The 27,949-nt window shown below is 36.9% G+C and overlaps 1 protein-coding gene across 3 annotated transcripts in view; it reads left to right on the forward strand.

Annotated features, from left to right (window-relative positions):
- Positions 1-27,898, forward strand: part of CNOT6L (CCR4-NOT transcription complex subunit 6 like) — a 120,500-nt gene extending 92,602 nt beyond the window's left edge. For all 3 annotated transcript variants that reach the window (XM_070394363.1, XM_070394357.1, XM_070394348.1), the window contains 4 exons: positions 9,389-9,543; positions 13,243-13,470; positions 13,651-13,853; positions 20,690-27,898. In XM_070394363.1, the coding sequence (XP_070250464.1) occupies positions 9,389-9,543; positions 13,243-13,470; positions 13,651-13,853; positions 20,690-20,902 (799 nt within the window). In that variant the 3' untranslated portion in view covers positions 20,903-27,898. The remainder of the gene's footprint in view (positions 1-9,388; positions 9,544-13,242; positions 13,471-13,650; positions 13,854-20,689) is intronic.
- Positions 27,899-27,949: the final 51 nt, after the last annotated feature.

Genomic DNA, 27,949 nt, shown 5'->3' on the forward strand with positions numbered 1-27,949 from the left:
AGATTAGAAATAAGTTTTTATTTTCTTCCGTGATTTTTTTTTTAATATTTGGCCTTTTTCAGAATCATTCATTGTATGAACCTTTTCATTTTTTTTTAAACATTTCATACATTTATTTAATCAGTTATTTACTAAATGATTACTGAACATTTGCTTTGTGACAAGTACTGTGGTAGTCACAAATAGACAATACAGTTACTAATCACACTCAGAGCTCTACTCTAGTAGGAAAAGATAAGCATGTAAGAAAACCACAATAGCCCTGGCCGGTTTGGCTCAATGGATAAAGCGTCAGCCTGCGGACTGAAGGGTCCCGGGTTCGGTTCTGGTCAAGGGCATGTACCTCGGTTGTAGGGTCCTCCCCAGCCCAGGCTTTGGTCGGAGCTCTTGCAGGAGGCAGTCAATTGATGTGTTTCTCTCACATTGATGTTTCTCTCTGTCTTTCCCTCTCTCTTCCACTCTTCTAAAAAAATCAATGGAAAAATATCCTCGGGTAAGGATTAACCAAAAAAATTTATAATAACAATTTAAAAAATAAAATCACAACATAATCTATATAATAAAAACCCAGTGGTCGTAACGCCATAATGACCAAAGACCGGTCACCAGGAGGTGCATTGATGAGTCCTGTGGCACCAGGACTTGACGGTGGGTCCTTCGGCGCGCTGGATCTGGGTCTTGCGCGATTTCGTGAGCTGGGCCACTAGTGTGTATATATGTGTATATGTGTGTGTGTATATATATGGTAGAGAAGAAATATGCATTAAGATAAGGCAAGGCAGAAAAGCACAGAGCTTATAGAGGTGGGGAGTTAAAGAATTAATTAGGACAGGATAGTGGAAAGTGGTCATCAGATATAAAGAAAACATCACCTGTGTTTTTGGGGGCGCTGTTAATATACCTGGTTACTGTACAGTCATAATGAGAATGTTATGAGTCTGCTAATTATTAAAATATATAAATGATCTTGTAGAAGCCTCTTTGCTTTAATATTCTTGAGTTTAATCTGGAAAACGGTATTCATGCTTACTTCAGAGGTAGTTAAAATAATTAAATGAGGTAATGAATGGGTAGGTCCTTTGAAACGATTAAGTGTCCTGGACATATTTTTATTATATTTTCCTGCTTCTGTAGTCCTTTGTAATATTAGTAGTATTTCTCTATTACTGGGTTTATTATGTTGTGTGCATTGGATTTAGAATTGTATTTCCTTCTTGAGGGTGAGGAGCTGTAACATGGTCAAAAGGTGCCTCTTGAGTGTTGGCTGGGTAACTATATGGTTAGAGGCAGATTCTTTGGTTATCATCATGAGGAAAAGAGAATATTTTTGCCTCATAAAGACTGCCAATTTTAGAGTGGAAAATTAGAAAGGACCTTCAATAGAAGACTGAAATATGTGAAGTCTGATAGAGATTGAATCTCATGGATAATAATTTGGGTTTGCTACATTAGAGAATCTACTTAAAGAATAAGCATATACATGCTTATGACTATATTCCCGTTTAATACCTATTATAACAAAGCTGGTTAAATGTTTATTAATGTAGGCATATTACCAGAATGTTATTTTAAGTAAATGAATTAAGTGAATTTGAAAGATATTTGGCCTACTTTTAATTAATTTGAACCTACTTTCCTGTGAATTTTTAATAGAGATATTCTCATTTTAGTTAATAATTAGTACACAGCCCTATAATATCTGAGGTCAGAATAAATGAAATTATTTTAGGTGATTTATTTATTTATAATGTTTTATTAATTTTTAGAGAGGAAGGGAGAGGGATAGAGAGATAGAAACATTGATGAGTGAGAAATATCTTCAATCAGCTGCCTCCTGCATGCCCCCTACTGGGGATTAAGCCCACAACCCAGGCATGTGCCCTGACTGGGAATCAAACCAGTGACCTCTTGCTTCATGGGTCAACACTCAACAACTGATCCACACCAGCCAGGGTAGGTATTATTTTAAAATGAATTTTAGAATAACGATAGCAATTTTATAATATTTATATTTCAGGCCTTTTATTAATATGGATTATTTTATTTAATTTTTAAATCAGTCCTCAGAGGTAGGAATAGAGGTAGTTCCCCATTTTAAAAAAGTTATGAGGTACCATCTCAAACCTGTCAGAATGGTTATCATCAATAAATCAACAAGTGACAAATGCAGGCGAAGATGTGGAGAAAAAGGAACCCTTGTGCACTGCTTGCTGGTGGGACTGTAGACCGGTGTAGCCACTGTGCAAAACTGTATTGAGTTTCCTCAAAAAATTAAAAATGAAACTCCCATTCGATCCAGTAATCCCACTTCTAGGAATATATCCCAAGAAATCAGAAAGGATATATTACACCTATGTTCATAGCAGCACAATTTACAATAGCTAAGATTTTGAAACAGTCTAAGTGCCCATCAGTAGATGAGTGGATTAAAAACCTGTGGAGCCCTGACTGGTTTGGCTCAGTGGATAGAGCGTCGGCCTACAGACTCAAGGGTCCCAGGTTCGATTCCGGTCGAGGGCATGTACCTTGGTTGCGGGCACATCCCCAGTGGGAGATGTGCGTGAGGCAGCTGATCGATGTGTTCTCTTTCATCGATGTTTCTAGCTCTCTGTCCCTCTCCCTTCCTCTCTGTGAAAAATCAATAAAATATATTTAAAAAAATAAATAAATAAAAATAAAAAATAAAACACTGTGGTACATCTACACAATGGAATACTACGCTGCTGTAAAAAAGAAGGAACTCTTACCATTTGCAACCACATGGATGGACCTGGAAAGCATTATGCTAAGCAAAATAAGCCAGTTGGAGAAAGATAAATATCACACCATCTCACTCATTTGCGGAATATAATGAACAACATAAACTGATGAACAAGAATAGAGCCAGAGTCATAGAAGCATCGAACAGATTGTCCAGCCTAAGAGGGAAGGCAGGGGAGGTGGGTCGTAAGATCAATCAAAGGACTTGTATGCATGCATATGAGCATAGCCAATGGACACAGACCGTAGGGGGGTACAGGCATGTGCTAGGCAGTGGGGAGCATCTAGGGAGAGGTCATCAGGGAGAAAAAGGAGACTTATGTAATACTTTAAAGAATAAAAAATATTTTTTAAAGTTTATCTTTATTATTAAAAGTTTTACAGATGTGCTCCTCTTTTCCCCCATTGATCTGCTCCTCCCCACCTCAGGCCTTCAGCATCCTATTGTCTGTGTTCATGGGTTATGCATATATGCATTCAAAGTCTTTGGTTAATTACTTCTCACCCACAACCCTTCCCCAACCTTCCCTCTGACATTTGTCAATCTGGTGCATGCTTCCATGTCTCTGGATCTATTTTGTTCGTCATTTTATTTTGTTTATTCAATTCTACATATGAGTGAGATCATGTGATACTTGTCTTTCTCTGACTGGCTTATTTCACTTAGCATGATACTCTTCAGGTCCCTCCGTGCTATCTCAAAGGGTAGGAGATCCTTCTTTTTTACTGCTGCATAGTATTCCATGATGTAAATGTACCACAGCTTTTTTATCCAGTCGTCTACTGATTGGTACTTGGGCTGTTTCCAGACTTTAGCTATTATAAATAACACTTATGTGAACATAGGGGTGCATATATTCTTTCTGAATGGTATTTCCTCATTTTAATAGATGAGGAAAACAAGGCACTGAAAGTAGTCTGGCTTCATAGTCAGTGCTTTTAATCACCATACTAAATAGAATCTTTAGGCTTCTTATTTAAGCTTCAGATATTACTTGTACTTCATATAAGGTTACTTCAATTGGAAAAATAGCCTTGAATTTGATATTTGTTGCTTATACTCCTACACAGATTTGCTTGAAACACCATAATATTTTTAAAAAGTACTGATAACATTCTGATCTCTAATATCAAGCTCTTTTTTTTTATTTTCTACTAGAGGCCTGGTGCACGAATTCGTGCACAGGTGGGGTCCCTCTGGGTGGCCTGTAGAGATCGGGCCAAAACCTGCAGTCCAACGCTGCCTGCAGCTCCTATCTGCTGCTCCCGCTCATCCCGGCTCCACTGTGCCTGCCACGGGCTCGCGCCCAACCAGTCCCAATTGGGAGAGGCTCATGCTGCCGCAGCAGCACTCACCAGCCATGAGCCCTGCGTCTGGCGCCCTTCCAAGGGGAGTGGCCTGCAGGATTGGACTGAAACTGGCTCTCCAACATCCCCTGAGGGGTCCCGTATTGCGAGAGGGTGCAGGCCAGGCTGAGGGACCCCACTGGTGCACAATTGGGCAGGGGAGGAACCATGGGAGGGCTCCAGGGTGTGTCCAGCCCATCTCATTCAGTCCCAATCGGCTGGACCTCAGCAGCAAGCTAACCTACCGGTCGGAGCATCTGCCCCCTGGTAGTCAGTGCACGTCATAGCGACTCATCAACCAGTTGACTGTCTGCCCCTTGGTGGTCAGTGCATGTCATAGCAAGCGGTTGAGCAGCCTTAGCATATCTTTAGCATATTACGTTTTGATTGGTTGGTTGGTTGTTCTGCCGTTCAGTCTATTTGCATATTACCCTTTTATTATATAGGATTTATTTCTGAAGGAAGATAATGCAGACAATTTTTATCATTCCCTTCATGGTTTTGAGAGGAAACTTTTAAATGCCTTGGTAATTTACTATAGGTAGTTAAGATTTTGAACTAACAATTATATCTGCTACTAGGAAACTAGAAACAACTAAGTATTTGAAAATTGATGCTTGAATTTTTAAAAATACTGTGAATTAGTTGAGAGATGAAATACATAGGAAACACTAGGATGCATTTTTTGGATTTTTTTCCTTCTTCAACTCTTTTTGCCAACATAGTAACATAAATCCAGCAACAGATAAAGACTTGGGTTATGATACATTATTATATTCTACCTCTTTTAAACAGCACCAAATACTTGTTGATGTCATATTAGCTAAAACTATACTATTTAGAATTCAATACAAAGTGTGCTACCTTGCCTTTATTCTATTCTTTGGATTGTAGAGAGAATACTGTGCAAAGAAAAGACAATTTTGAAGTTAGGTCATTCTCTTACTTATATTGCTGTATGATCTTGAATGATTCCCTTACCCATTCTGGGCTTATTCCCTCATTTGTTTATTAACGTGTAAGATAATTTCTTATATAGTTAACAAGTCTAACAGTCAGAAATGAGCTGTAGAAGGGATTTTGTCACTGTACTCATTCTTAAAGTCTCATTCTTCTAAAGCCAGAGTACCTGATAATTCCTAATCTTCATTGATGATAGTTTTTCCCCTTCTTTAAAAGCAGTGGTACAAAGTTGGTAACAATAAATAGAAACTATAATAATTACTATTTTAGCAAAGTGCTAGAAGAAAAAGCTCATTCTTTGTTGTGGGGGTAGGATATAGCCTAGCAAAAGTGAGGGCACAGATTAACAATATTCAGGGAATTAGAATACAATAAAATATTCCTTTAATCATATTCATTCTCGTTTAATTTAATCTTTGGGGATTCAGATGTTAAAGATTTGGTATTACTTATTGGTCATTATTATAAACATGTTTTCTTTTCTTTTTTTTGGTAGATCCATAGAGATACCAGAAAATAAGTTTGGATTGATAACATGCCTTTGCTTTGTCCTTTACCTCAGTTGCTTTGTCCTTTGCCCAGTGCCTCTAGTATATTACCAGTCGGAGCATCTGCCCCCTGGTGGCCAGTGCATGTCTTAGTGACTGGTCGACTGGTTGATTGTCTGCCCCCTGGTGGTCAGTGCACATCTTAGTGAGCAGTTGAATGGTCTTAGCATATCATTAGCATATTACACTTTGATTGGTTGAGTAGCCGATCGGTTGACCAGACACTTAGCAGATTAGGCTTTTATTATATAGGATGTGTGTGTGCGCATGTGCATGTGTGTGTGTGTCTATACACACATATGTATGTATTTGTGTGTATGTGTATGTATGGAGACACTGTTATTGTAGACTAGAGGCCTGGTGAACAAATTCATGCACGAGTGGGGTCCCTCGGCCTTGTCGGCAATCAAGGCCTATCGGGAGGCTGGCCGGCCAGGGGGAGGGACCCTGGGAGGTTGGCTGTGGGAGCAGACTGACCACCGGGGGGAAACTCCTGTGTTGAGCATCTGCCCCCTGGTGGTCAGTGCGCGTCATAGCGACTGGTGGACTGGTCATTCCAGTCATTTGGTCATAACAGTTGCTTAGGTTTTTATATTTTCTATATATATAAAAGGCTAATATGTAAAGTGTCCCCTCGGGAGTTCGACCAGGAGACCAGGAGTTCAATTGCTCGCTATGACTGTGCTGACCACCAGTGGGCGGCGTGGAACGAAGGAAGGCCCCGCTGGCAGCCGGAAGGCCCTGATTGCCGGCCAGGCCTAGGAACCCTACCTGTGCATGAATTTCGTGCACTGGGCCTCTGGTATATTGATAAGTTTTGTCCTATAGACTTAACATTTAGTAGAAATGGGATCTTGCATCCAGATACACAATTTGCAGAAATCCTAAATGGGTTTCTTGCTATTCCTGAGGTTAGAAATCTGATCTGATCCTGCTTTGTTTAAAATCAAAGAGAGGGCCAAAACCGGTTTGGCTCAGTGGATAGAGCGTTGGCCTGCGGACTGAAAGGTCCCAGGTTCGATTCCGGTCGAGGGCATGTACCTGGGTTGTGAGCACATCCCCAATAGGAGATGTGCAGGAGGCGGCTGATCGATGTTTCTCTCTCATCGATGTTTCTAACTCTCTATCTCTCTCCCTTCCTCTCTGTAAAAAATCAATAAAATATATTTTTAAAAAAATCAAAGAGAGGGGAAGATGAGAACAGCAGTTTTAGGACACTGAAAAGGCAGTCTCTTCCAATAGGATTGGGAACACTCGGTCATGGTGCTTAGTCCTTGCTGAATTGCCTCTGCTTTCTAACTTGCTTCCAGTATCAGAGGTACTAAGTAAGGCCAGGTCTTCGCTTTTCCTTCCTACATCATTATAGGTAGTTTCGTGCTTGAGAAGAGGGCATTCAGAGGTTATAGTATCGTCCCAAAATGACCTGTTGTGATAATCCCTGTCTCACTGGTTTCTCAGTTATTAATTTCCCCTGTTTTATGTGGTGGTTGAATTTAGAATTTGTCTATGTAATTTTTTTAAAAAACAGATTGTGATTTCTGGTTTCTAATGTTAACTTTACCATTACCTTAATCTTGAACATAAAAGTATTGCTTTGTACCACAGTTTTGTGACCTCTCCATTAGGGATAATACAGTGTGTCCCCCAAAATATGTATATACACTTTGAATAATTAACTCTAATGAGTTAAATGTGAAAAGAAAGAAACATCAATTGAGCTATCAGAAAAAAATGTGTGTTTACATTTTTTTGGGACACCCTATTATAATGATTCCACCTAATTTTAGAGGTTTCTTTTTGGGCTAAAATGGTCAAGAAAGTGAAAGTGCTTTCAGTGGTTAGGAATTGTATAAACATAGGTAGTATGGTGTACATCCACCTATCTTCCCCACTTATCCAGTCTCTATTCTTACCTTTCCTAGTAAATTATTTTCTGGCACTCCCATGATTACTTAAAGGAATCCAAGAACACATTTTATAGTACTAAATATACAACAAAAACTTCTATTTGATTTAGTTTTAAGAGTGCTGGGATATGACCCAGAAAGGGTCATAGTTACCTTTTGTTTGGTTATGCTTTTCTTAACTATGTACTACATTGTTCCTTTTGGCTCATAATGAATTCAGGGAGAGAATATTACTTGTTTTTCTTCTTAATTATAGATGGCATACAATATTATATTAGTTTCAGGTGTACAAGACAGTGGTTCAACATTTGTATACCTTGCAAAGTGATCACAACAGTAAGTGTAGTAACAGCATTTCACCTTACATAGTTATTACAATATTATTGACTATATTGCCTATGCTGTGCATTACATTCCTGTGACTTATAACTGAAAATTTGTACTTCTTATTTCCCTTTCCCTTTTCCACCTAGCCCCCACCTCTGTCTCCTCTGGCAATCATCAGTTTATTCTCTGTCTATGAGTTTGGATTCCACATATAAGTGAAATTTCACATATCAGTATTATTTTGCTTGCTGCTAGTTGGTGTTCACTGTCCTCTCTTCTGCATTAATCACATCACATCTCATAAAATTGCTTCTATATCACAAGATAGTAAGATATTGAGTCATTTCTTAGTTCTGTTTGAAGAGCTGTTTTGGACATGTTCTTCTAGTTTTAGGAACATTCAAACTAATAATTTTTCTCAAATCTTATAAGGATGGTGAGGTCTCTTTTGTTTGTTTTTTTTGTCATATTAATCTTTATTATATCTTATCTCTCTTATATCCATTTGACCATCAGTGAAATAAGATTTTTTAAAGGGTGAATGTACAGAAGAATTCTTAGATAAAATACAGTAGCCTCAGGCATAATACAGTCTCTGTGTACTTGCTACAGAATAAGAATAATAAAATGAATTGAAATAAAGAGGCAAGTTTTAAGATTTTACATACTACCAAGATTTGAAGAGTAGAAAGTAAGTATAAACCAGTATGTCTTATTTAAAAAAACAAGCATCTAATAGAAGGAATGGAGGAAGACCTCTCTCTGTCAATATATCACTTGTATGGAAATCTGTTAGAAAATAGAAGCAGAGTGGACTACATTTGATTGTGTGTACAAGGGGAAAGTATTAAGTAGTATTGTTAAGGTAGTATAGATAGACTATCTTAGGCTAATAATTACTAGCTTAACTATAATTATTTCTTAGGCTATTGTAGACTCTGTTTCTCTGAACACTTCTATACATTAATTGCAGCTTTCTAGTAAAAGCCAGATGGAAAAATAGGCTTCTCCTTAGCTGAGAAAAAGGTGTGTCACTGCATCCTCTTGACAAATCTCTTGAAATGCTAAGAATAAAACTGCAAAAAGGTTAGGTAGATTTTATTCTGTTCTTTCCTATTAACTTGCTGACTTAGTTAAGGTTCTGTTCACCTTTAAATACCAGAAAATTCCAATAGCAGCTTAAAGAAATGGGGGAAGGGTAATTTTCTCACACAAGAAGTCCAGAAATGGCAGTGCAGAACTGATTTAGCAGCTTCCCCATCTATAGTGATTGGGCTTTTGTGCTCCTGCTTCTCACCACATGGACAGAGGTATAAAGGGACAAAGGGATTAACATGCCATTACTAGGTGGTGCTTCCAAAAATGTTTTTATGGTGAGTAATCAGACTTCTTACAACTCATTGGCCAGACCTGTATTACATGGCCTCTTGCTGCTAGAAAATGATTAGTGAGACAGTGAATAGTGCCTGTATCTTGTGCTCTTTTACCATGGCAGTCCAAGTACGGAATATAATAATATTGTATTGTACCTTGTAGATTTACATTGGTGCAAAAGCATACAGTGGAATTTAATCAAGTGGCAATGGCTAATTCAGATGGATCCGAAGCTATGCTGAACAGAGTGATGACAAAAGATAATATTGGTGTTGCTGTGGTATTAGAGGTCCACAAAGAATTATTTGGAGCAGCAGGTGAGTACAGTTTAAAATATTCTTACTAAAAATAAACACCATCTCAAGTTTTTCCATCTCAGACAAGTGCAGAGAATCTTTCTATTTATGCACAGTTATTTTCTTGTCTTTTGTGGAAAGTTGAGAGAGATTGGCAGGAAAATAGCACTAATTGTGTAAAGCACCATATATTTCTTGGGATATAAAGGTAATCTTTAAAAAGGAAAGTCTTTAATATGCCATTAATTCCAATTGTTATTTGAAATAGGAAATGTTTTAGATAGGCTGAATTTGGTTATCTTCTTAGTCATATTTTTACCTTCTTGAGAATAAAAGCTTTTGTCTTTAAGGTTAAGTACTTGACACATTTTCTCTAATTTTTGTTATCTCTCAGTTATTGTTAGGGTAAGGGCTGGATCTTTAATCTATCTGCTTCTTTTGTTTTGTATTTTAGATTTTTTTATAGCTTTTATCGAAGTCAGAAACTCATTTATGTACTTTGCATATCCAGACCTCCCTCTCCCCCTGCTTTCTACTGACTGCCTTTGAGCATTTCATTGTTTATTTAACTATACTTTAGGCAAGAGTAAGAAGAATCTTTAAGAACACATCAGGGCTTTTATTTATATATTTTTTTATACTTGCTAACTGTAGAAGAAAATATTTTTGCCTTGAGTGTTATTTGAATTATTCAGACCATGCATATCTGTCAGACCTTTTTTTTGTCATTACTCAGTTTATCCATCATCAAAGATAATCAGTCTTTGATAGGATATTTAAAATTTTCTTTTTTAACCTCTCCATTTTTACATTTATATCCTATCTAGTCTCATTCTTCTCACAGATTTGGTACATTTTTTTGGGGGGGGCGGGAGTGGTAATGTGAAAATTGAATATCCTTTGGAGTTTTACTTTTCTTTCAATTTTACTATAAATTATACAGTGGAGAGTTTCACATTCTGATCTGGGTCACTCTTGTACTCCTAGAAGAAGAGTTTAATATTATAGAAGGTGCTTATGACCCCTTTGAAGGGGCAAGTTTTTAATACTTAATATAGTGAATATTTACTTAATCTATAGCCAGAAGTGACACTATATACTTCTAGGAAAAGAAGAGAGCTTAGAGAATTTCAGCTGCAAGCTTTATCCTATGATCAAATTGCTTTAAAAATGACAACAGTCAAACCTCGGTTCTCTAATGTCTCCCATCTAGAACAGTTTGGTTCTCAACAAAGTTTTTCATGGAAAAAATGTCTCAGTTGTCAAACAAAACTTCGGTTCTCTGTTGGATAACCCTTTCATGGTGATACCTGTATGACCAGTCATGGGTCTCTCAGGTGACAAAGGAGAGAAGAGAATGCATGAGCATGAGTTAATTTACCACTAAACCTCACGTTTTTAATATCTCAGGAAATTGTGCTGGGAATATTTTCTGCTTTTGTTGCTGCTAATTATTATTAAATATGTACAGTAAGTACACGGTCCTAAGAAGGTTAGTGATAGCAGCAAAGTGAAAAGGGACATTGTGAGAACAATGATAGAACTTCAAAAAGAAATAATTGCAAAGTATGATAGAGGTGTTCGTTAGCATGTCTAATCTGGCTACTGAGTATGGCATGGCGAAATAGTCTATTAGCACAATATTAAAACAAAAAGGCCATCGAGAATGTTGATGTTGCTAACGGTGTAAAAGTGTCCAGGAAACAACAATCACAGGTAATTGAAAAAGGTTAAAACAGGGAGTCATTTAGGGATCTGGAATGGACTAATTCAATTTACATTATTTCTAATGGGAAAAAAATCAGTTTTTTAACAAATCACTTCTTGAACAGCCTTCCAGAATGAATTAAGTTTGAGAACCAAGGTTCTACTGTATTTCTGTCACATATAACACTTACTTTAGTTACTTGTTACACAACATCAAAGGTAATTATAGCTTAGTAAAACAGAAGGAAACTTTACAAAAATAGTAGACGTAGAAAGTTAGGTCTTTTCCTGCAGGTTTTTTTTTTTTCAATATAAAAATTTGAGAGACATTTTTATAGAAATTTCAATGGAAACATTAATTTTGTGTGTTGACTAATTTTCTATCAGTATAAAAATATATAAAAGCGAGAGGCCCTTATTCATATTCTGTAGGAGTAACTCTTCATTTCTTTACACGTCACTAACATGTAAGATATATGTATACAGTTTTATTTAAATTGCATCATACCATGTATATTGAGCTTTATGCCTTACAGGTTAACTACATTTAATTTTCATAACTTTTAATGTATTACTCTGTCTGCCATTTTGATGAAAGTACTATGTTAATATTTTGACAAAGAATGGACTTTTAAGGGAAAAAAGAACCTTACAGATTTTCTAGTTGAATATCTTCATTGTCCAAGTAAAACTAAGCACCAAAAAGTAACTGGCCCAGGACTACACAAAATAATCCTATATAATAAAAGCCTAATATGCTAAGTGTCTGGTTGGCCAGTCGGCCGTTCAACCAATCAAAGTGTAATATGCTAATGATATACTAAGGCCACTCAGCTGCTCACTATGATGTGCACTGACCACCAGGGGGCAGACAGTCAGCCGGTCGACCTGTCACTATGACATGCACTGACCACCAGGTAGAAGATGCTCCGACCAGTAGGTGAGCTTGCTGCTGGGGTCTGTCTGATCGGGACTGAGCAAGATGGGACGGACATGCCCTGGAGCCTTCCCGTGGTCCCTCCCGGCTGGCCAACCTCCTGCATCCCTCCCCGGCTCCAGTCGTGCAATGGTGGGGTCCCTTGGCCTGGCCTGCTCCCTCTCGCAATCCAGGACCCCTCGGGGGATGTCAGAGAGCCAGTTTCGGCCCGATCCCACAGGCCAGGCCTAGGGACTCCACTGGTTCATGAATTCATGCACCGAGTCTCTAGTTAGTAATAAAGCTGGGTAGAATAAAGCATGGGTTAGTCATAAACCCATGTCCAGACTTTGAGAGCACACTGTTCATTTTAATTTTTAAAATTATCTTATTTGGGCATATGATATGAATTTATTTTGGTAGAAAATTCACTTTCTCATTTTATTTTGTATAGGTTAATATAATGTTACTGCTTTTTTACTGCTGACCTATCACTGAGGTGCTCAAAAAATGAAAGGTGAATAGCAGAAAGAATTTAAGGTTTAGTTAACTCAAATAACTGAAAACTTGCCTCACTGGGTTATATTGATATTTAAATGATAGATATATTTAAAGTGCTTCTTTATACTAAGAAGTCAGCAAATCAAGGTATTATAATCAAATATTGTTTAGTTATATCATGGTATAATTTCTAATTTAGGTATATAGAGCAGGAGTCAGCAAACATTCTGTAAAGGGCGACATGTAGTTTCTAGCGCAGTCTTTAAAAAAATTACTTATTTTTTTTTGTAGAACTCTTTTAAAAAGTAAAAGCAGTCTTTGCTTATACAGGCTGTACAAAAACAGGTGGTGGGCCATATTTAGCCCATGAGCTGCAGTTTGTCAACCCTGATCGAGAGAAGTAATTCCTCTGTTGGGATTACCAGAATCTCAGCACTTTAGCTTATGAGAACTACTTTATGAGCTAAAGGGGAAGATATAAATTAATGGAAAAGAGTAAAGAAGTGGCTATGGATTTGGGGAGAGAACCTTAAGATACCGCCTTTTTGATAAATAAAGCATAACTTTATCTTCCTTTTTATAATGTTTAAATTTAGGTATGAAGCCTATTCATGCTCCAGACAAACAGCTGCTTATAGTGGCAAATGCCCACATGCATTGGGACCCAGAGTATTCTGATGTGAAACTCATCCAGACCATGATGTTTGTCTCAGAGGTTAAAAACATTCTGGAGAAAGCCTCTAGTAGGCCTGGCAGCCCAACAGCAGATCCTAATTCCATCCCGCTGGTGCTATGTGCAGATCTAAACTCATTGCCAGATTCAGGTATTTATAGCATCATTTCCTATTGCTTTCAGTTTTGCTTTTACTTCTACTTGAAAGGACAGCTAGCTCTTAACTTTTGAGTAGAGAATTTCTCTTCTAAATTTGGGAGTGTATCAGTAAGAATCCTGTGAATGGGACATGGGGTAAATGATACTGTTTATTCCTTCTTTATTTTACCAGGTGTTGTGGAATATTTAAGCAACGGAGGAGTAGCTGACAACCATAAAGACTTCAAGGAACTAAGATACAACGAGTGTCTCATGAACTTCAGCTGCAATGGAAAGAATGGAAGCTCAGAAGGGAGAATCACACATGGCTTCCAATTGAAGAGCGCCTATGAAAATAACTTGATGCCTTACACCAATTACACCTTTGATTTCAAAGTGAGTGGTTGCTCTGGGCTGCTATAGAAGTTATTTTAAATATAAACATGACAAGAAAGGTTTATATTGTGCTTAATTGCATAATCTTCAGGAATTTTTAGATTCCCAGAATGTGTCTTGGCTAAGTATGCACTTAATGTAAAAGAGGTTTGTTAGGTTTTGTGATTGTTATTCTTTATTTTTCTTTTTTTGGAAGGCAGCTATGCTCACCACTATACCACCAACGCCTCCTATTTTTCTTTTTTTGTATGTGTGATTGTTATTCTTGACTTGAGAATTCTTTTAAAATCCTTATTTGTTCAAATTTCAAATAATATTTGGTAACAGAAAAAACTACTAAAATGCTTATTATGTGCCAGGCACTGGAAGCACTTACGTTTATTAATGTAGTTAAATTTCACCTGCCCATACCATCCCTAACTTTCAGTAATGACCCAAATAATATGCAATCTGATATAGCTAAATTCACCTTGAATGAATTTGTATAGTATTCTCTCAAAATTTTGTTAGTACTTTTCATTGATATCTTATTTATCTTTTAAGTATTTAGGTTTCTTTAGGAGATGGTTGCACTTAGGATCTGTTTTATAGCACATCCAGGTAGTCACACTAAAATATTCTCAGGCATTGGAACACTCCAGCCTAATAATAGGAAAGATATTTCCATAGAGGGCCCATTGTGAAAGACCAGTTGTTCTTTAGAAAGATTGACTGTAGTGGTTTTCTGTAGTAAATCCTTCTCCCTTTGCTAATTTTCTGATCACTATGTCTGCATCTAGCTCCTTTATTTGTACCTCTGTTTGATTTTCCGGCATTTCAGGCATCTATCTTAAAATCTTATACTGTCCTGAAAACACACACAGATGTTAGAAAGTGGTTTGATGTAAGAAGCCTAGGGGGAATTTAATAAAATACTAAAGCAAATTTATGAAATGGGCTTTTAAATCTCCAATAACCTTTTTCCATTTTTAGTGCTTATTACCCCTTTCTAAGAAACAAGCAGTAGGAAAACAAAAGGAAATTAATGTACTGATGTTATTAGTCTGCTTTTGTAATCATGAAGTGGAAAAAATTGTTTAGAAGTTGAATCTAATTTTTAGTATTTTTGCTCTTAGAGTAGGTAATAATATCCAGTGATGGTTGGTTTTGTTCAAATCACTCATATGCAGTGATGTGCTAGTAAATATTTAATAGCTAGTTTTCTGGGGAAACGAAGCCCTAATCTGTAGTGTTTGCTGATTTCTGTGGTATAAGTACTCCCGTTGTAGTAGATTTCAAACTCCCAATATACTACCATTGAACACAGAGTTGGGATGAAGTGCTAAGAAACAGGTACTAGCCAGCTGTAACACACAATTACTCTTGTGTAAGTTTGGAGGAAAACCTCCAGGTTTAATGATACACAGTTTACTATAGGTTAATTCCTATTTTTGTGACTGTAGTGATATATACTAAACACACATACATAGACACAGATTGTGATACATCTCTGCCAGCACAGTCCTAGTAAACCTAAAATAAAGTTCCCCAAAGTAAGTGTTACTAATTCTACACTTGTTTTGGTATTTGTTTAGGTAAAAAGACCAATCATTTCTATCTCCTCTAGGCTTCCATAAAGGTTACTTGTGCCTTGTTCATAAAGTTAAAATTAGAGAAACAAAATTTGAGATATTACTCATCTTCCTCAGTCATCTGAGTTATTTTTAAATCCTTTGTTGATGTTTTTCAAAAGATCTTACATATGTTTTAAATAAAAAATGTTATTGAACCATTTACATTGCCCAAATAAGTATAGTTAAAGAACCAAGAGTACATGGCTCAGAGAGTGTTTGCTGTTTGGTTATGTAGGATAGGATGAGAAAGAAGGAGAGCTATAAAAATCTGTGGGAATAATTAGTTCTATACCAATATTGAAAGCAATTAGTAAAAACAGGTAGGAAATGGAAAATAGTAAAATGTCCTGTGATTAGCATTAAATAACAGATCCAAATGCAGTATCCAACCATTGCATCAGTGGAGTGTTAGGTTTTGTTTACTTGATTTAGCATCTGTTTACTTTCTCAGTCCCTTGAATAGGTTAGAAATGTAGAAAAGTCGTACTTAGAACTCAGATTCATTTAATTTAGAACTGATTTGAAAAGGGTAAACAGTTAGGAGTATTACTTTTAGACCAGGCATCTTAGTGAGTTTGGGCTGATATAACAGAATACCATAGACCAGCGGTTCTCAACCTGTGGGTTGCGACCCCTTTGGCGGTCGAACGACCCTTTCACAGGGGTCACCTAAGACCATCCTGCTTATCAGATATTTACATTACGATTCATAACAGTAGCAACATTACAATTATGAAGTAGCAACGAAAATAATTTTATGGTTGGGTCACAACATGAGGAACTGTATTTAAAGGGCCAGAAGATTGAGAACCACTGCCATAGACTGTATGTCTTATACAGGGACAAATTTATTTCTCAGAGTTTTGGAGGCTGGAAGTATAATATCAGAGCGCCAGCATGGTCAGGTTCTGATAAAGACCCTCTTCTGAATTGCAGATAGCTGTATCTTATATCCTCACATGGCGGAGAGGGCAAGAATGTTCTCTGGGGTCTCTTATAGAGCACTAATCCCATTCATAAGGGTTCCATCTTCATGACCTAATCACCTCCCAAAGTCCCACCTCCTAAAACCACATTAGGCATTAGGATTTTAACATATGAATTTTGGGGGTATCAAATCATTTTAGTCCATAAGTTAAATAAACAGCTTAATTCATAATTTCTGCTGCTGCTCTTCCCACCCTAAATCTAAGGGAGTGCCTGAACTGTTTAATGAAAAGAAAGATAGTTTTCCTATGTCAGGTGTTAAATTATGAAATATCTATATGTATAAAGAGCCAGGGCCATCGCAACCGAACAGACGACCAAACAGGCTGAGCGGGGCGACAGGGCCGGCAGAGGGCTTAGTGAGGGACGACCAAACGACTGAACAGCAGGCTGTGTGGGGTGACAGGGCCGGCAGGGGGGTTAGTGAGGGGTGACCAGGCCGGCAGAAGGGAGCAGTGAAGGGCAACCAGGCCGGCAGGGGGTGCAGTTGGCAGTAACCAGGCTGGCAAGGGGGGGCAGTGAAGGGCGACCAGGTCGGCAGAGGGAGGGCTGTTGGGGGCAACCAGGCCGGCAGGTGGGGCAGTAAGGGGCAACCATGCTGGTGGGTGGGGGGGGCATTTAGGGGCTACCAGGCTGGCGGGGGGGGGGAGGGGTCAGTAGGGGGTGACCAGGTTGGCATGGGGGCAGGGGAGTTGGGGGCGACCAGGCCGGCAGGCAGAGGCAGTTAGGGGTAATCAGGCAGGTAGGCAGGTGAGCAGTTAGGAGCCAGCGGTCCTGGATTGTGAGGGGAAGTCCAACTGCCGGTTTAGGCCTGATCCCAGGGATCAGGCCTAAACCGGCAGTTGGACATCCCCCAAGGGGTCCCAGATTGGAGAGGGTGCAGGCTGGGCTGAGGGGAGTCCCCTCCTCCCTCCTTCCCCTTCCCGTGCACGAATTTCGTGCCCCGGGCCTATAGTATGTGGATATGTACAATATTTGGGCAGATTCACAGACATGACCTTGCTAAGTGTTTTGATAAGAGCTTTTACTAAGAGAATAGTTACAAATGATGCCTCCAGTTAAATACATCTTATTTCACTTTGGGTGGTGGGCACACAGTACAATATACAGATCTTGTAACATAGAAATCCACATCTAAAACCTATGTGATCCTATTAACCAGGGTCAGCCCTGTACTAGTAGATTTCATAAGAACATTAAATAATTTGGAAAAAACACCTCATCTTACTTTCTGTAGTGTCTACCATTTTTCTCTGAGTTTGCAAAGGATTCTCACTAGCAGCTGATGTGCATAATGACAGTCTAATAAAGTGATAGAATATAAAAGGTTTTATCTGACATAAGTAATTGAGAATATTTTAAAAGGGTAGTCTCGTAAAGAAAAGTAAGACCATTCTGACCCTTGTTAAGCTTTTTTCTAAAATGTTACTGCAAAAGTAAGCATTAACCAAATGAAGGGATAATTCATTGTACTAATATCATTTGACTATTTGGACTTAGAGTTATTAGTGGCTCGTGGATTCAAGTAGGTTTCTTTATTTGTGGTAAAGTAAGGTTAAGGAACGGTTTTGTTATTTTGGTCTTGGTCATGTCAAAATTAGCAAACTAAGGTAATTGTTTATCTTCCTTTTGTTAGTTGTATGAGTTCCCTGTAAATTTTGGAGATTAAACCTTTATCTGAGATAGCATTGGCAAATATGTTCTCCCATGCAGTGGGCTTTCTTGTTGTTTTGTTGATGGTTTCTTTTGCTGTGCAGAAGCTTTTTATTGTCATGTAGTCCCATTTGTTTATTTTCTCCTTAGTCTCTCTTGCCCTAGGATCTGTGTCTGTAAAGATATTGCTACGACATATGCCTGCAATTTTGCTGCCTATGGAGTCTTGTAGGGTTTTTATGGTTTCTCGTCTTACATTTAAGTCCTTTAGCCATTTTGAGTTTGTGTATGGTGTTAAGTTGGTGATCTAGTTTCATTTTTTTGCATGTATCTGACCAAATTTCCCAGCACCATTTATTAAAGAGACTGTTTTGACTCCATTGTATGCTCTTGCCTCCTTTGTCAAATATTAATTGAGTATAATGGCTTGGGTCAATTTCTGGGTCCTCTATTCTGTTCCATTGGTCTATATATATGTCTGTTCTTGTGCCAGTACCAGGCAGTTTTGAGAACTGTGGCTTGGTAATATAGTTTGATGTCTGGTATTGTGATCCCTCCAACTTTGTTCTTTTTTCTCAGGACAGCTGTGGCTATTCAGGGTCTTTTTTTATTCCAGATGAATTTTTGGAGAGTTTGTTCTAGATCTTTGAAATATGCTGTTGGTATTTTAGTTGGTATTGCATTGAATCTGTAGATTGCTTTAGGTAGTATGGACATTTTAATGATGTTAATTCTACCTATCCATGAACATGGGATGTTCTTCCATTTGTTTATGTCTTCCTCTATCTCTTTTTTCAATGTCCTGTAGTTTTCCTAGTACAGGTCTTTTACGTCCTTGGTTAAGTTTATTCCTAGGTATCTTAGTTTTTTTGGTGCAATGGTAAATGGGGTTTTTTTTTTCATTTCTCTTTCTGTGAGTTCATTATTGGTGTATAAAAAGGCCATAGATTTCTGGGCATTAATTTTGTATTCTGCTACATTGCCAAATTCATTTATTAGGTCTAGTAGTTTTTTGATGGAGTCTTTGGGGTTTTCTATGTATAGTATCATGTCATCTGCAAATAAGGATAGTTTTACGTCTTCTTTTCCAATTTGGATGCCTTTTATTTCTTCTTTTTGTCTGATCGTTATGGCTAGCACTTCCAGTACTATATCGAACAAGAGTGATGAAAGTGGGCATCCCTGTCTTGTTCCTGTTCTTAGGGGAAATGGTTTTAGTTTTTTCCCATTCAGTAAGATGTTGGCTGTAGGTTTGTCATATAAGGCTTTTATTATGTTGAGGTGTGATCCCTGTATTCCCACTTTGCTGAGAGTTTTTATCACGAAAGGGTGTTGGATTTTGTTAAATGCTTTTTCTGCATTGATTGATATGATTAAGTGATTTTTGTCTTTCAATTTGTTTATGTGATGTACATTTATTGCTTGTGGATATTGTACCATCCTTGCATTCCCGGAATAAATCCCACTTGATCATGGTGTATCATCTTTCTGATGTAATGCTGGATCTGATTTGCTAGAATTTTGTTGAGGATTTTAGCATCTATTGGTCATCAAGGATATTGGCCTGTAATTCTTTTTCTTTGTGGCGTCTTTATCTGATTTTGGAATTAGGGTAATACTGGCTTCATAGAAAGAGCTTGGAAGTGAAGAGCACAATAGTTTTGAAACTTACTGATCAGACACACTCTGAGAAACACTACTAATCCTATATAATAAAAGGCTAATATGCAAATTGTCCCCTCAACTGGGAGTTCAACCAGGGTGCAGGGCTGACTGGCCAACTGCCTGTGGCCCTTCCCCGGGCCAGCCGGATCCCACCCATGCACGAATTCGTGCACTGGGCCTCTAGTAATACATATGGTCCCTGCTGAATATTTTTTGCTAAGGTATTGTTAGGCAGGAAGGAATCCAGAATTTAGAGTATACCAGGAATTGTGAAAATGAGTATTCTAAACTAAAGAACAAATTAGAGCAATTAACTGCATGAAGTATTTTGTATGTATGTCCAAATAGGGGAAAGCTGAACTAGGATTAGCAAACCGGAAAACATGCTTTCCTATGGCTTCTTTCAGATGTGTTTGGATATTTTGATGTGCTGCAAATAATTGAAAATAATTCCAGTTATCATAAAGGAATTGATCTGAGTGATACCTTTTCATTAATTATATAAGCATTTTATATAAAGATCCTTATTTTCTACTTATTGTGCTATTAGAATTATTGCAATTTCCATAATGCTTATACTGATATATTAGATTTTACTAACCCAAGCAAGCAAATTCTAAAATTATGTCTAAACATAATTTGGTGTGCTTAGCTCCTCAGTTTGCTTATCATTTATACACAAGTGTAAGACTTTATTTCAGTAGGGTACTATGTTTCCCTATTGTGCCACTTTTATTTCATGTAATAACCCACTGAAGACTTGAGCATTATTTTACCCATTGCCAAGACAACCAGACATACAGGTCACTCAGGTATTTGGCTTTTGCAAATTATGGATTGTTGTTATATATATTAAGTTTTTCTTTTTTCTAATCATATGTTTTTCTCTTTTTTTCCCAACTTTCAATCTCTTTTCAGGGCGTAATTGACTACATTTTCTATTCCAAGACTCATATGAACGTGCTTGGTGTCCTGGGGCCTTTAGATCCTCAATGGCTGGTTGAGAACAACATCACTGGGTGTCCACACCCACACATCCCTTCAGACCACTTCTCACTGTTAACACAACTTGAACTCCACCCTCCACTCCTGCCTCTTGTCAATGGTGTTCACTTGCCTAATCGGAGGTAGTGGAGTACTGCCCCGCAAAGACGGGGATCTATTGCTATGGACCTGTACAGTTGTAAATCAAAGTATATAGGAGTGAAGTATGGCCATCCTTAAGCTGCTTCTTCAGGTTCCTTTCATTATGTGTTTGCTATAAGATTTTGTACATTTTTGTGCATATTGGCATCATTTGGCACTAGAGCTGGAACCAAAGTATTATTCTTTCCAAATTTTTAATTTGTAACATGTTTTTAAAATTGACCTTCTTCATATTATATTGAGTCAGCATTCATAATTGATAAATCACCAATTTGAGGCCCAACAACAATGTATTTGTTTTTCTAAAACAAATACTTTCCTTTAAATGATTTCAAATGAGCCAACCATTTTTGTAAAAGGCAAATTTTAAAAGCAATGTAAGATTTTAAACTTAATGGTATGCCTTGCAGGGAAAACTTTCTTGAATTTCTGTTTTCCATTATAACAAGCTGATTTTTGGCTCCCAAAGTCATTTGCACATTAACAACGCATTTACATTTACTAGATATGTACATAAACTATGATATAGCCTCTAGCCATAAGAAAAATTGAGAAATTAAAGATGGTTGCACAATATGCTTTCAAAATCAAACAGTTAACTGCATATGACAGTTTGTTGGGCAAACATTTTTTAGTTTGTTTTGTGTGGGGTTTTTTTTTTTGAGGAATCACTCTGAATTTTGTTCCCCTTTTAGTTATTGGAAGTATTAATTTTAAGCCCGACTCTCCAGTTTATTTATAGGGAAACAGCAGGTAATTTTTACTGCCACACATTTTGAAAATAGAATTTTTGGTATTTTTAGGAAGCCCACAAAATTAGTGTCTAGTATTTTCCATTATTCTCATCTACCCTTTTCTGCCCGGTTGTGCTGGAAAAAAAAATGTATTATATGATATATGTCATTTTTGCTGGAATAGTAAAAAATAACTACTGAATGAAATGGCCCTGATCAAAGTTTTTAGAAGGGGAAAGCTGTCCAAGTATTTAATGTGTTTCCCAAAGTAGGTCAAGTGGCTATTGGTTTTGGCTTTTGGGGGCAACAGTAGAAAGAATGTGGGAGAGAAAGAGACAGGGAGTAATTGAAAACCTTGGATCATTTTTCCTGACTCTAGTTGCCAAATGGCCATTACATGCTTTAAATCTTTGTTTCTATTGTCTGTCAGGGTTGAATTAAGAAGCTACTGGTTTATTCCCAACTGTTGATGTTCTTTAGATATGTTGGAATCCTTTTTTTGCCCATGAGGGGCGAGTTGAAAATCTGTGACTCAAGAGGCAGTGAAGATAATATCATTTTCTGGGGGGGAAATTGGTTGGCTACTTGATGTTAATTATGGCACAGTAACAGGAAAAGGTTGTGTCTGTGTTTTTAAGTTTTTCTTTATTCTGCTTTTTTGCTGCTATAAAAGTTTTCTGAATTTATATTTTAAACTTTTCATGCACTTTACTGTTTCTAGTCTCAAAATGTGATATTTTTAATAAACAAGAAATTTTCCATTATGTGAATGAAATTTTAAAATAAAATAGCCTATATTTGTGTCTCACTAATATATAAAGTACAAGTCAAATTTAAATTATTTAATTAGTTTTAAATGTATACGATTAGTCTCCTCTTTCAAACCTGACATCTTAGGCTGTTTTATTAGTCTTAAATGATGCTTTTCCTTTGGTTATTTCATACTAATTTCTTCCATAGTAAATCAGGCTATATAATATAATATTTCCCTGAAGGGTAATTTTAATGGGATGAGGGTGGTGGGATGATGTGATACCACATATGGGATTGCATCAGAAGGTTTCTGTAAAGCCTAAACTCCCTTTTAAAAGTGCCTAGTGATGAGGCATTGTTTGTCATCTATTAAAATTGGAATGTCATTGTAGTTGAGTGAAATTTGATGTAAATAAAATATTCTTTTAAAAATGTTAAAATATCAGAAGAAACAAACACACAAAGAGACAACCCTTAAGATGACAGATTTTCCTCAATGTGCAGGTATCCCTTCTTATATACCTCAAGCATTCAACATCTAGCCATGCAAATTGATTACCTGAAGTATAGTACTGGAAAGTAGAATAGCATGAAAAACTTAATTTTGTGGACATTACCTTTTTTTGTAATCAGCTACTGTATGTGTTATTTTAAACCTTTTGTTTTGGGTGGGTTTTCTGCTCTGGAGGTATATGCACTTAACAAAACATTTTCCTCCTTTCATATACGCATGTTAATTAGCAATGTGAGCAATATTTCCTACCATACTTCACTCCCAATATTTTTTGAGATGTTTGTATAAAATGGAATTTAAAAGTTCACTTATGATTGTATATGAACCACAGAGGAGCCCATTTATTAATAAAAACTTTTTTAATAGTTAAATGTAGAGGGAAAATAAAATTTGGGAAACATTGTAAACAGCTTAAGTTTATTTTGTGTATGATCGAGGCACTCTGTTGCAGGAAGGTGTGTAATTGGGTTCTCTCTGCTTCCAAATGCACTCTTTCAGACCATTCATTATCCTGTGTATTTTTAATGTGGTTTTAATAAATGTTGGTAGTTGCTTTGTTGAAGTAGGTAATTGTGTTATGTTTTGGGTGGCACACTTACTTGGGGCATGGTGACCCAAATTTCATGTGCACGGTTTCCCTTCAGCCCACTGCCCAACCTTCACATACCCTTCACCCTCTGTTACCTTTGTAAAAGGAGTGGTATTTGTTTGAGCTGCCAATTCAGATGATCAGAAATGCTGCTCTCCTCAGTATTGTCTTGTTAAAACCCATGCCATTTGGAACTTTGGCAGTGACAAGCCAAAAAAGGAAGAGGTGAATGACATATGGTATATATTCAGTGAGGATAAAATATTTATGCTCATATGCTTTCTAGTTCTTAGAATAAGTTAATAAGCTTTATGCCATTGAGCTGCTGCATATTTTAACTGAAGATAAAGGAAAATTTGGGCATTTTTAGATTGTGCTAATGTGTTTTTTTTTTAACTTAAATGATTTCTGGTATTTATCTAAGAACTGGAGTGTTCTTTAAATTTATTAAAACAGTGTTGTTTGAGGAAAGGAAAACTACACTGTTTGCCGTTACAGCAGCCATGCAAGTGCATGTGAAGTCACCCACTTTCTCAGGCATCAGTATCCGCCTCATAGCTTTACACATCGTGATGGGGAATATCGCAGCATCCTCAGGACTGACATCTGGGAAAGGCTCAAGTCCACTTACTGCTCCTTGCTTGTTGACTTTGTTTTAAAATATTGTGCCTGGTGTCAACTTTTAAGCAACAGCACTGCCTAAAAGCAAGCAGAGAACAGAATCCCAGCACCATTCTATAGGCAATTTTTTAGAATTCCGATATAGTAAGTCTGTTCAAAATTTATGATGTTTTATGTAAAAAGAATTTTGTACAATGTAGCTGAATGTTTTTGTTTTTCATTTCCTTGATGTAAGGCGTGTGAACGGCTGTTTGAATATCACATGTTAAAGTCAGGTATGGCACAATGGGTTCTGAGACCAGCTTTTCCCCTCCCATTTGCCTTGTTCCAAATTCTTTGTTTTCAGATTACTTTTCTGGTATTCATAGGCAAATATTTAATTTTGCTAATAAGCATCCTGTGTGAATGTATTAAAGAAGCCACTGTGTTTTAGTGTTGTAGTGTGCAGAAATATAAAGCTTCATTTCTAATTTGTCCCTTTTCTTTGGTGTCTTAAAGTTATATATTAAATGCCAGAGAAGCAAGGAGAAAGTTGAACGATATCTGAGGCTTGTATCACTTGATTCCATGGTGGGTTCTATTAGAATTGAGGATGTGGCACATTAAAAGTGGAACATGGGCAAATGGATTGTGATCCGTTTAAAAATTGTATCTCCTAGGTATAGTTAAATGGGTGAAAATTTAAGTTTGTTAAATTTCTAAGTTTCTAAAAATCACTAATGCCATCTATACTTTCAAATCAAATAGCAGGGCATAGAGAAAGCACAAGAAAAAAATAGGTCAAATGTGTTTCATACAACCAGAGACATATGGTTCATCATTTCTAATTCAAGGCTAGATGTTCTAGCAATAAAAATCAACTGTGTCCCAATACTTACTTGTTTCTAAGGTCTTATATTCTGAGTTTCTGAGGGATTTTAATAGCTTTGTAAAACACATTGACTAATTAGTAGCTTCAGTCCCAGAAAACATCATTAGTTTCTGATACCTTTGGCAGGCCATAAAAATAATGGTTTCTAGCAAGCAAAGACTTCATGGCACGTTTTCAAAATAGCATTCATCCATGATTATATTTTGACAGAAATGTGAATTTTCACATTGGTAAGGCAGTCTCTTTCCCACCTACCCTCTTCTTAAAAAAAAAATCGTCTTTCTAAATGTGTGTAAAAGATTTGTTTAACCTTTCCTTTTGAACTGTATCATTTTTGTAGAGCCCTGAATTATAGGTAGACAAATTAACTAGGGAAATTAGAATATTTTTCTAAGCCAAGAACTTCAACTAAAGTTTTGAAATTGTACACAGAAGAGAAATTTTATACTATGGTTGCTTTTGGGTGATTTAAAATTTTTAATAGCATCATGATCACCAAATTTGAATTCAAGCATAAGTAAATTAGTACATCTATACCTTGGCTTATTTACCAAAGTTGTACTCTGTTAAAGAACAGGATGCCAAGAGCATCTTTCATTTTACAGAATATGTAAATCTTTATTGTGTAAGTATCACCTTAAAGCTTAAGGGTAAAGAGAAAACACTTATACCTATACTGCAGGGTGTTCTGAATAAGATCCACAGAAAGAAAGGGGGAAAAATTCAAACATTTCTTTTTAAGAAGGTGGTAAGGGGGTGCATGCATGTTTCTTGTTTTAACCAAATTCCCTCTTTATGTAAGTTTCTCTGTTAAATCACAGGTCCTACAGCCAGAAATAGGGAGACACCAGCAAAAGCAAGCTTTATTAACCTAGTTAGTAATTTTTTTTTGCATAAGTTTGGTTAGGCTTGGGTTATTCTTGGAACCAAAGGAAAACAAGCATGTTGAGGTTTTATTCAACAAAGATTATGCTATTCAAGCAATGGAAGTTTTTGAGTAAAATAGTGTTTACTTTCAAAACATATGAAATAAGGACATTTCTGCCTATTAAATGTTAATTTTTATGGAACATAAGTATAAATTCAGCATTATATTGAAATTAGAAGTTGTGTCATCAGAAATAAATCACATTACGAAAAGGATATGCAAATGCCAAGTGATATGATTCATTTGGGGTTGGTACATTCAGCTTTCAGAAACTCAGAAGGCATAGTTTAGTTATTTTTTTATAACAATCTCCCTGAATTTAGATAATTTCCCTGTTGGTATGTCTGTTACTTTTAACTCTGAAGCATAAGAAGTGGTCCTTTCTTGCTCATTTCAGTTTTGTGTTAATTTCTAATTACTGGTATATGACTGTTTTCTTTCAAGCTATCAATGGTTATATGTACCACATTTGTTTAATTAACTCACAGGATTGGCTCAGCGCTCATGTGTCAAATAATGGCTTTGCTTCCTACTGAATAGGCTTAGTTTCCTGCTACTTGTTTCAATCTTGATGCAGTAAGTGATACAATAGTCTGGGTGTGTATGCAGAAATTGTATTGTCCTTTCTCTGCTTAACTTGCTAAAAATATATTCCCTTACCTGTGAAATTCCTGAGCGGTGCTCTGCCAACTTTTGGGGGAGGCTTTGGATGGCTGTGTTGCTGCACACTGGATCTGAAATTGTTGTGTCATGTGTGGCAAATTTCTTAAACACCAGCAGCACTGAGAAGTGCACTATGGGCATTCGTACAGTTGTCCAAATGCAAGCAATTCTTTCATCTAGGAGAAGCTGAGCACTTGGAATATTTTGAGGAAGATGAACATTTCAATTTTGCTTTTATCTCTAATGGGGTGGTATGAACGGAGTCTGTTTGTTTAAGAGAAAGAGTGTATATGTACCTTTTCTCTCTGAAAGGACCAGGTGTTGGTCAAATTCACCATGGATTAATTTGTATCTTCTATTGTGATTTCTTTGACTATAAAACAAGTGCCAACTCATTGTCCATGAGATGACCTCTTTGGCTCAGTTTACCATTTGAATTGGGAAGGGTTCATTTATTTTCAGTACTTGGCATTAAATTGATTGTTTTGCATACGTTTGAGTCATTCTGTGGCCTATAAAGTGTTTTTGTAACTAAATTAATGGTTGAAAGCAAAGCACATGAGTTTAAAACTGAGCAAGTTGTTTTGGTATTTTTCCCCCTGAATACTTGGTAGTTTCTATTGATATTATTCCAAAACAAATCTGTTTTGCGTTGCGTATTTATTTTGCTTTTGTCCTAAAAAAAACAACCCCAAAAACTCTAGCACTAAATCAATTTGTGATTGTATTCTAATCAGTTTAAAATCTAAGCTTTTCTTAAAATTAGATTTAATGAAGTGCCATATAATTGTAGCTTACTAGTGTTTAATGTTTAATAGATTGGTTCTGTAGTGTTCTAATCATTTAACACTCTGTCATCCCTGGAGAAAGTGGTTCTACTCTTATTGAACACATTCTCCTTGACAAAATCACCAGCTGATTTATTTTTCTATTTATTACAGTTAAACAGTTGATGAGGTCTGAATCTTGACCAAGCTGCTCAGCTAAGATGTTTTTCACAATAGACACTGTACAAAATGTGTGTGCAAAAGGACACAGTTGGGTGGTAGTATTTTTTCATTAATGTGAACATTGACTAAACAAAGCAGTCCTGCCTTTTAAATCCGTGGCAGCTCAGAAGGGAGGTGCTTAAGAACCTTAACTATTATGTCAGATGACAAAATACTTTTTTCCATTTTGGAGATTGGGTACTGCTCACACATGATGTATAGGGCTAAATATATGCTTGTTTCCTTGCACCTGTGTACTTCCCTTCTCTCCCTCACTTTTCTTTCCTTGTAGGCAATAAATGGCCATTTTGCAACTGCATACCTTTGTCTTGGTTTTTTACAACTTATGTGTGCAGTGTAAGTGTCTGCA

Source organism: Myotis yumanensis, unplaced genomic scaffold, assembly GCF_028538775.1.
Source record: "Myotis yumanensis isolate MYYU_CA2020_CCGP unplaced genomic scaffold, mMyoYum1.0.hap1 SCAF_1, whole genome shotgun sequence".
Taxonomy (NCBI): domain Eukaryota; kingdom Metazoa; phylum Chordata; class Mammalia; order Chiroptera; family Vespertilionidae; genus Myotis; species Myotis yumanensis.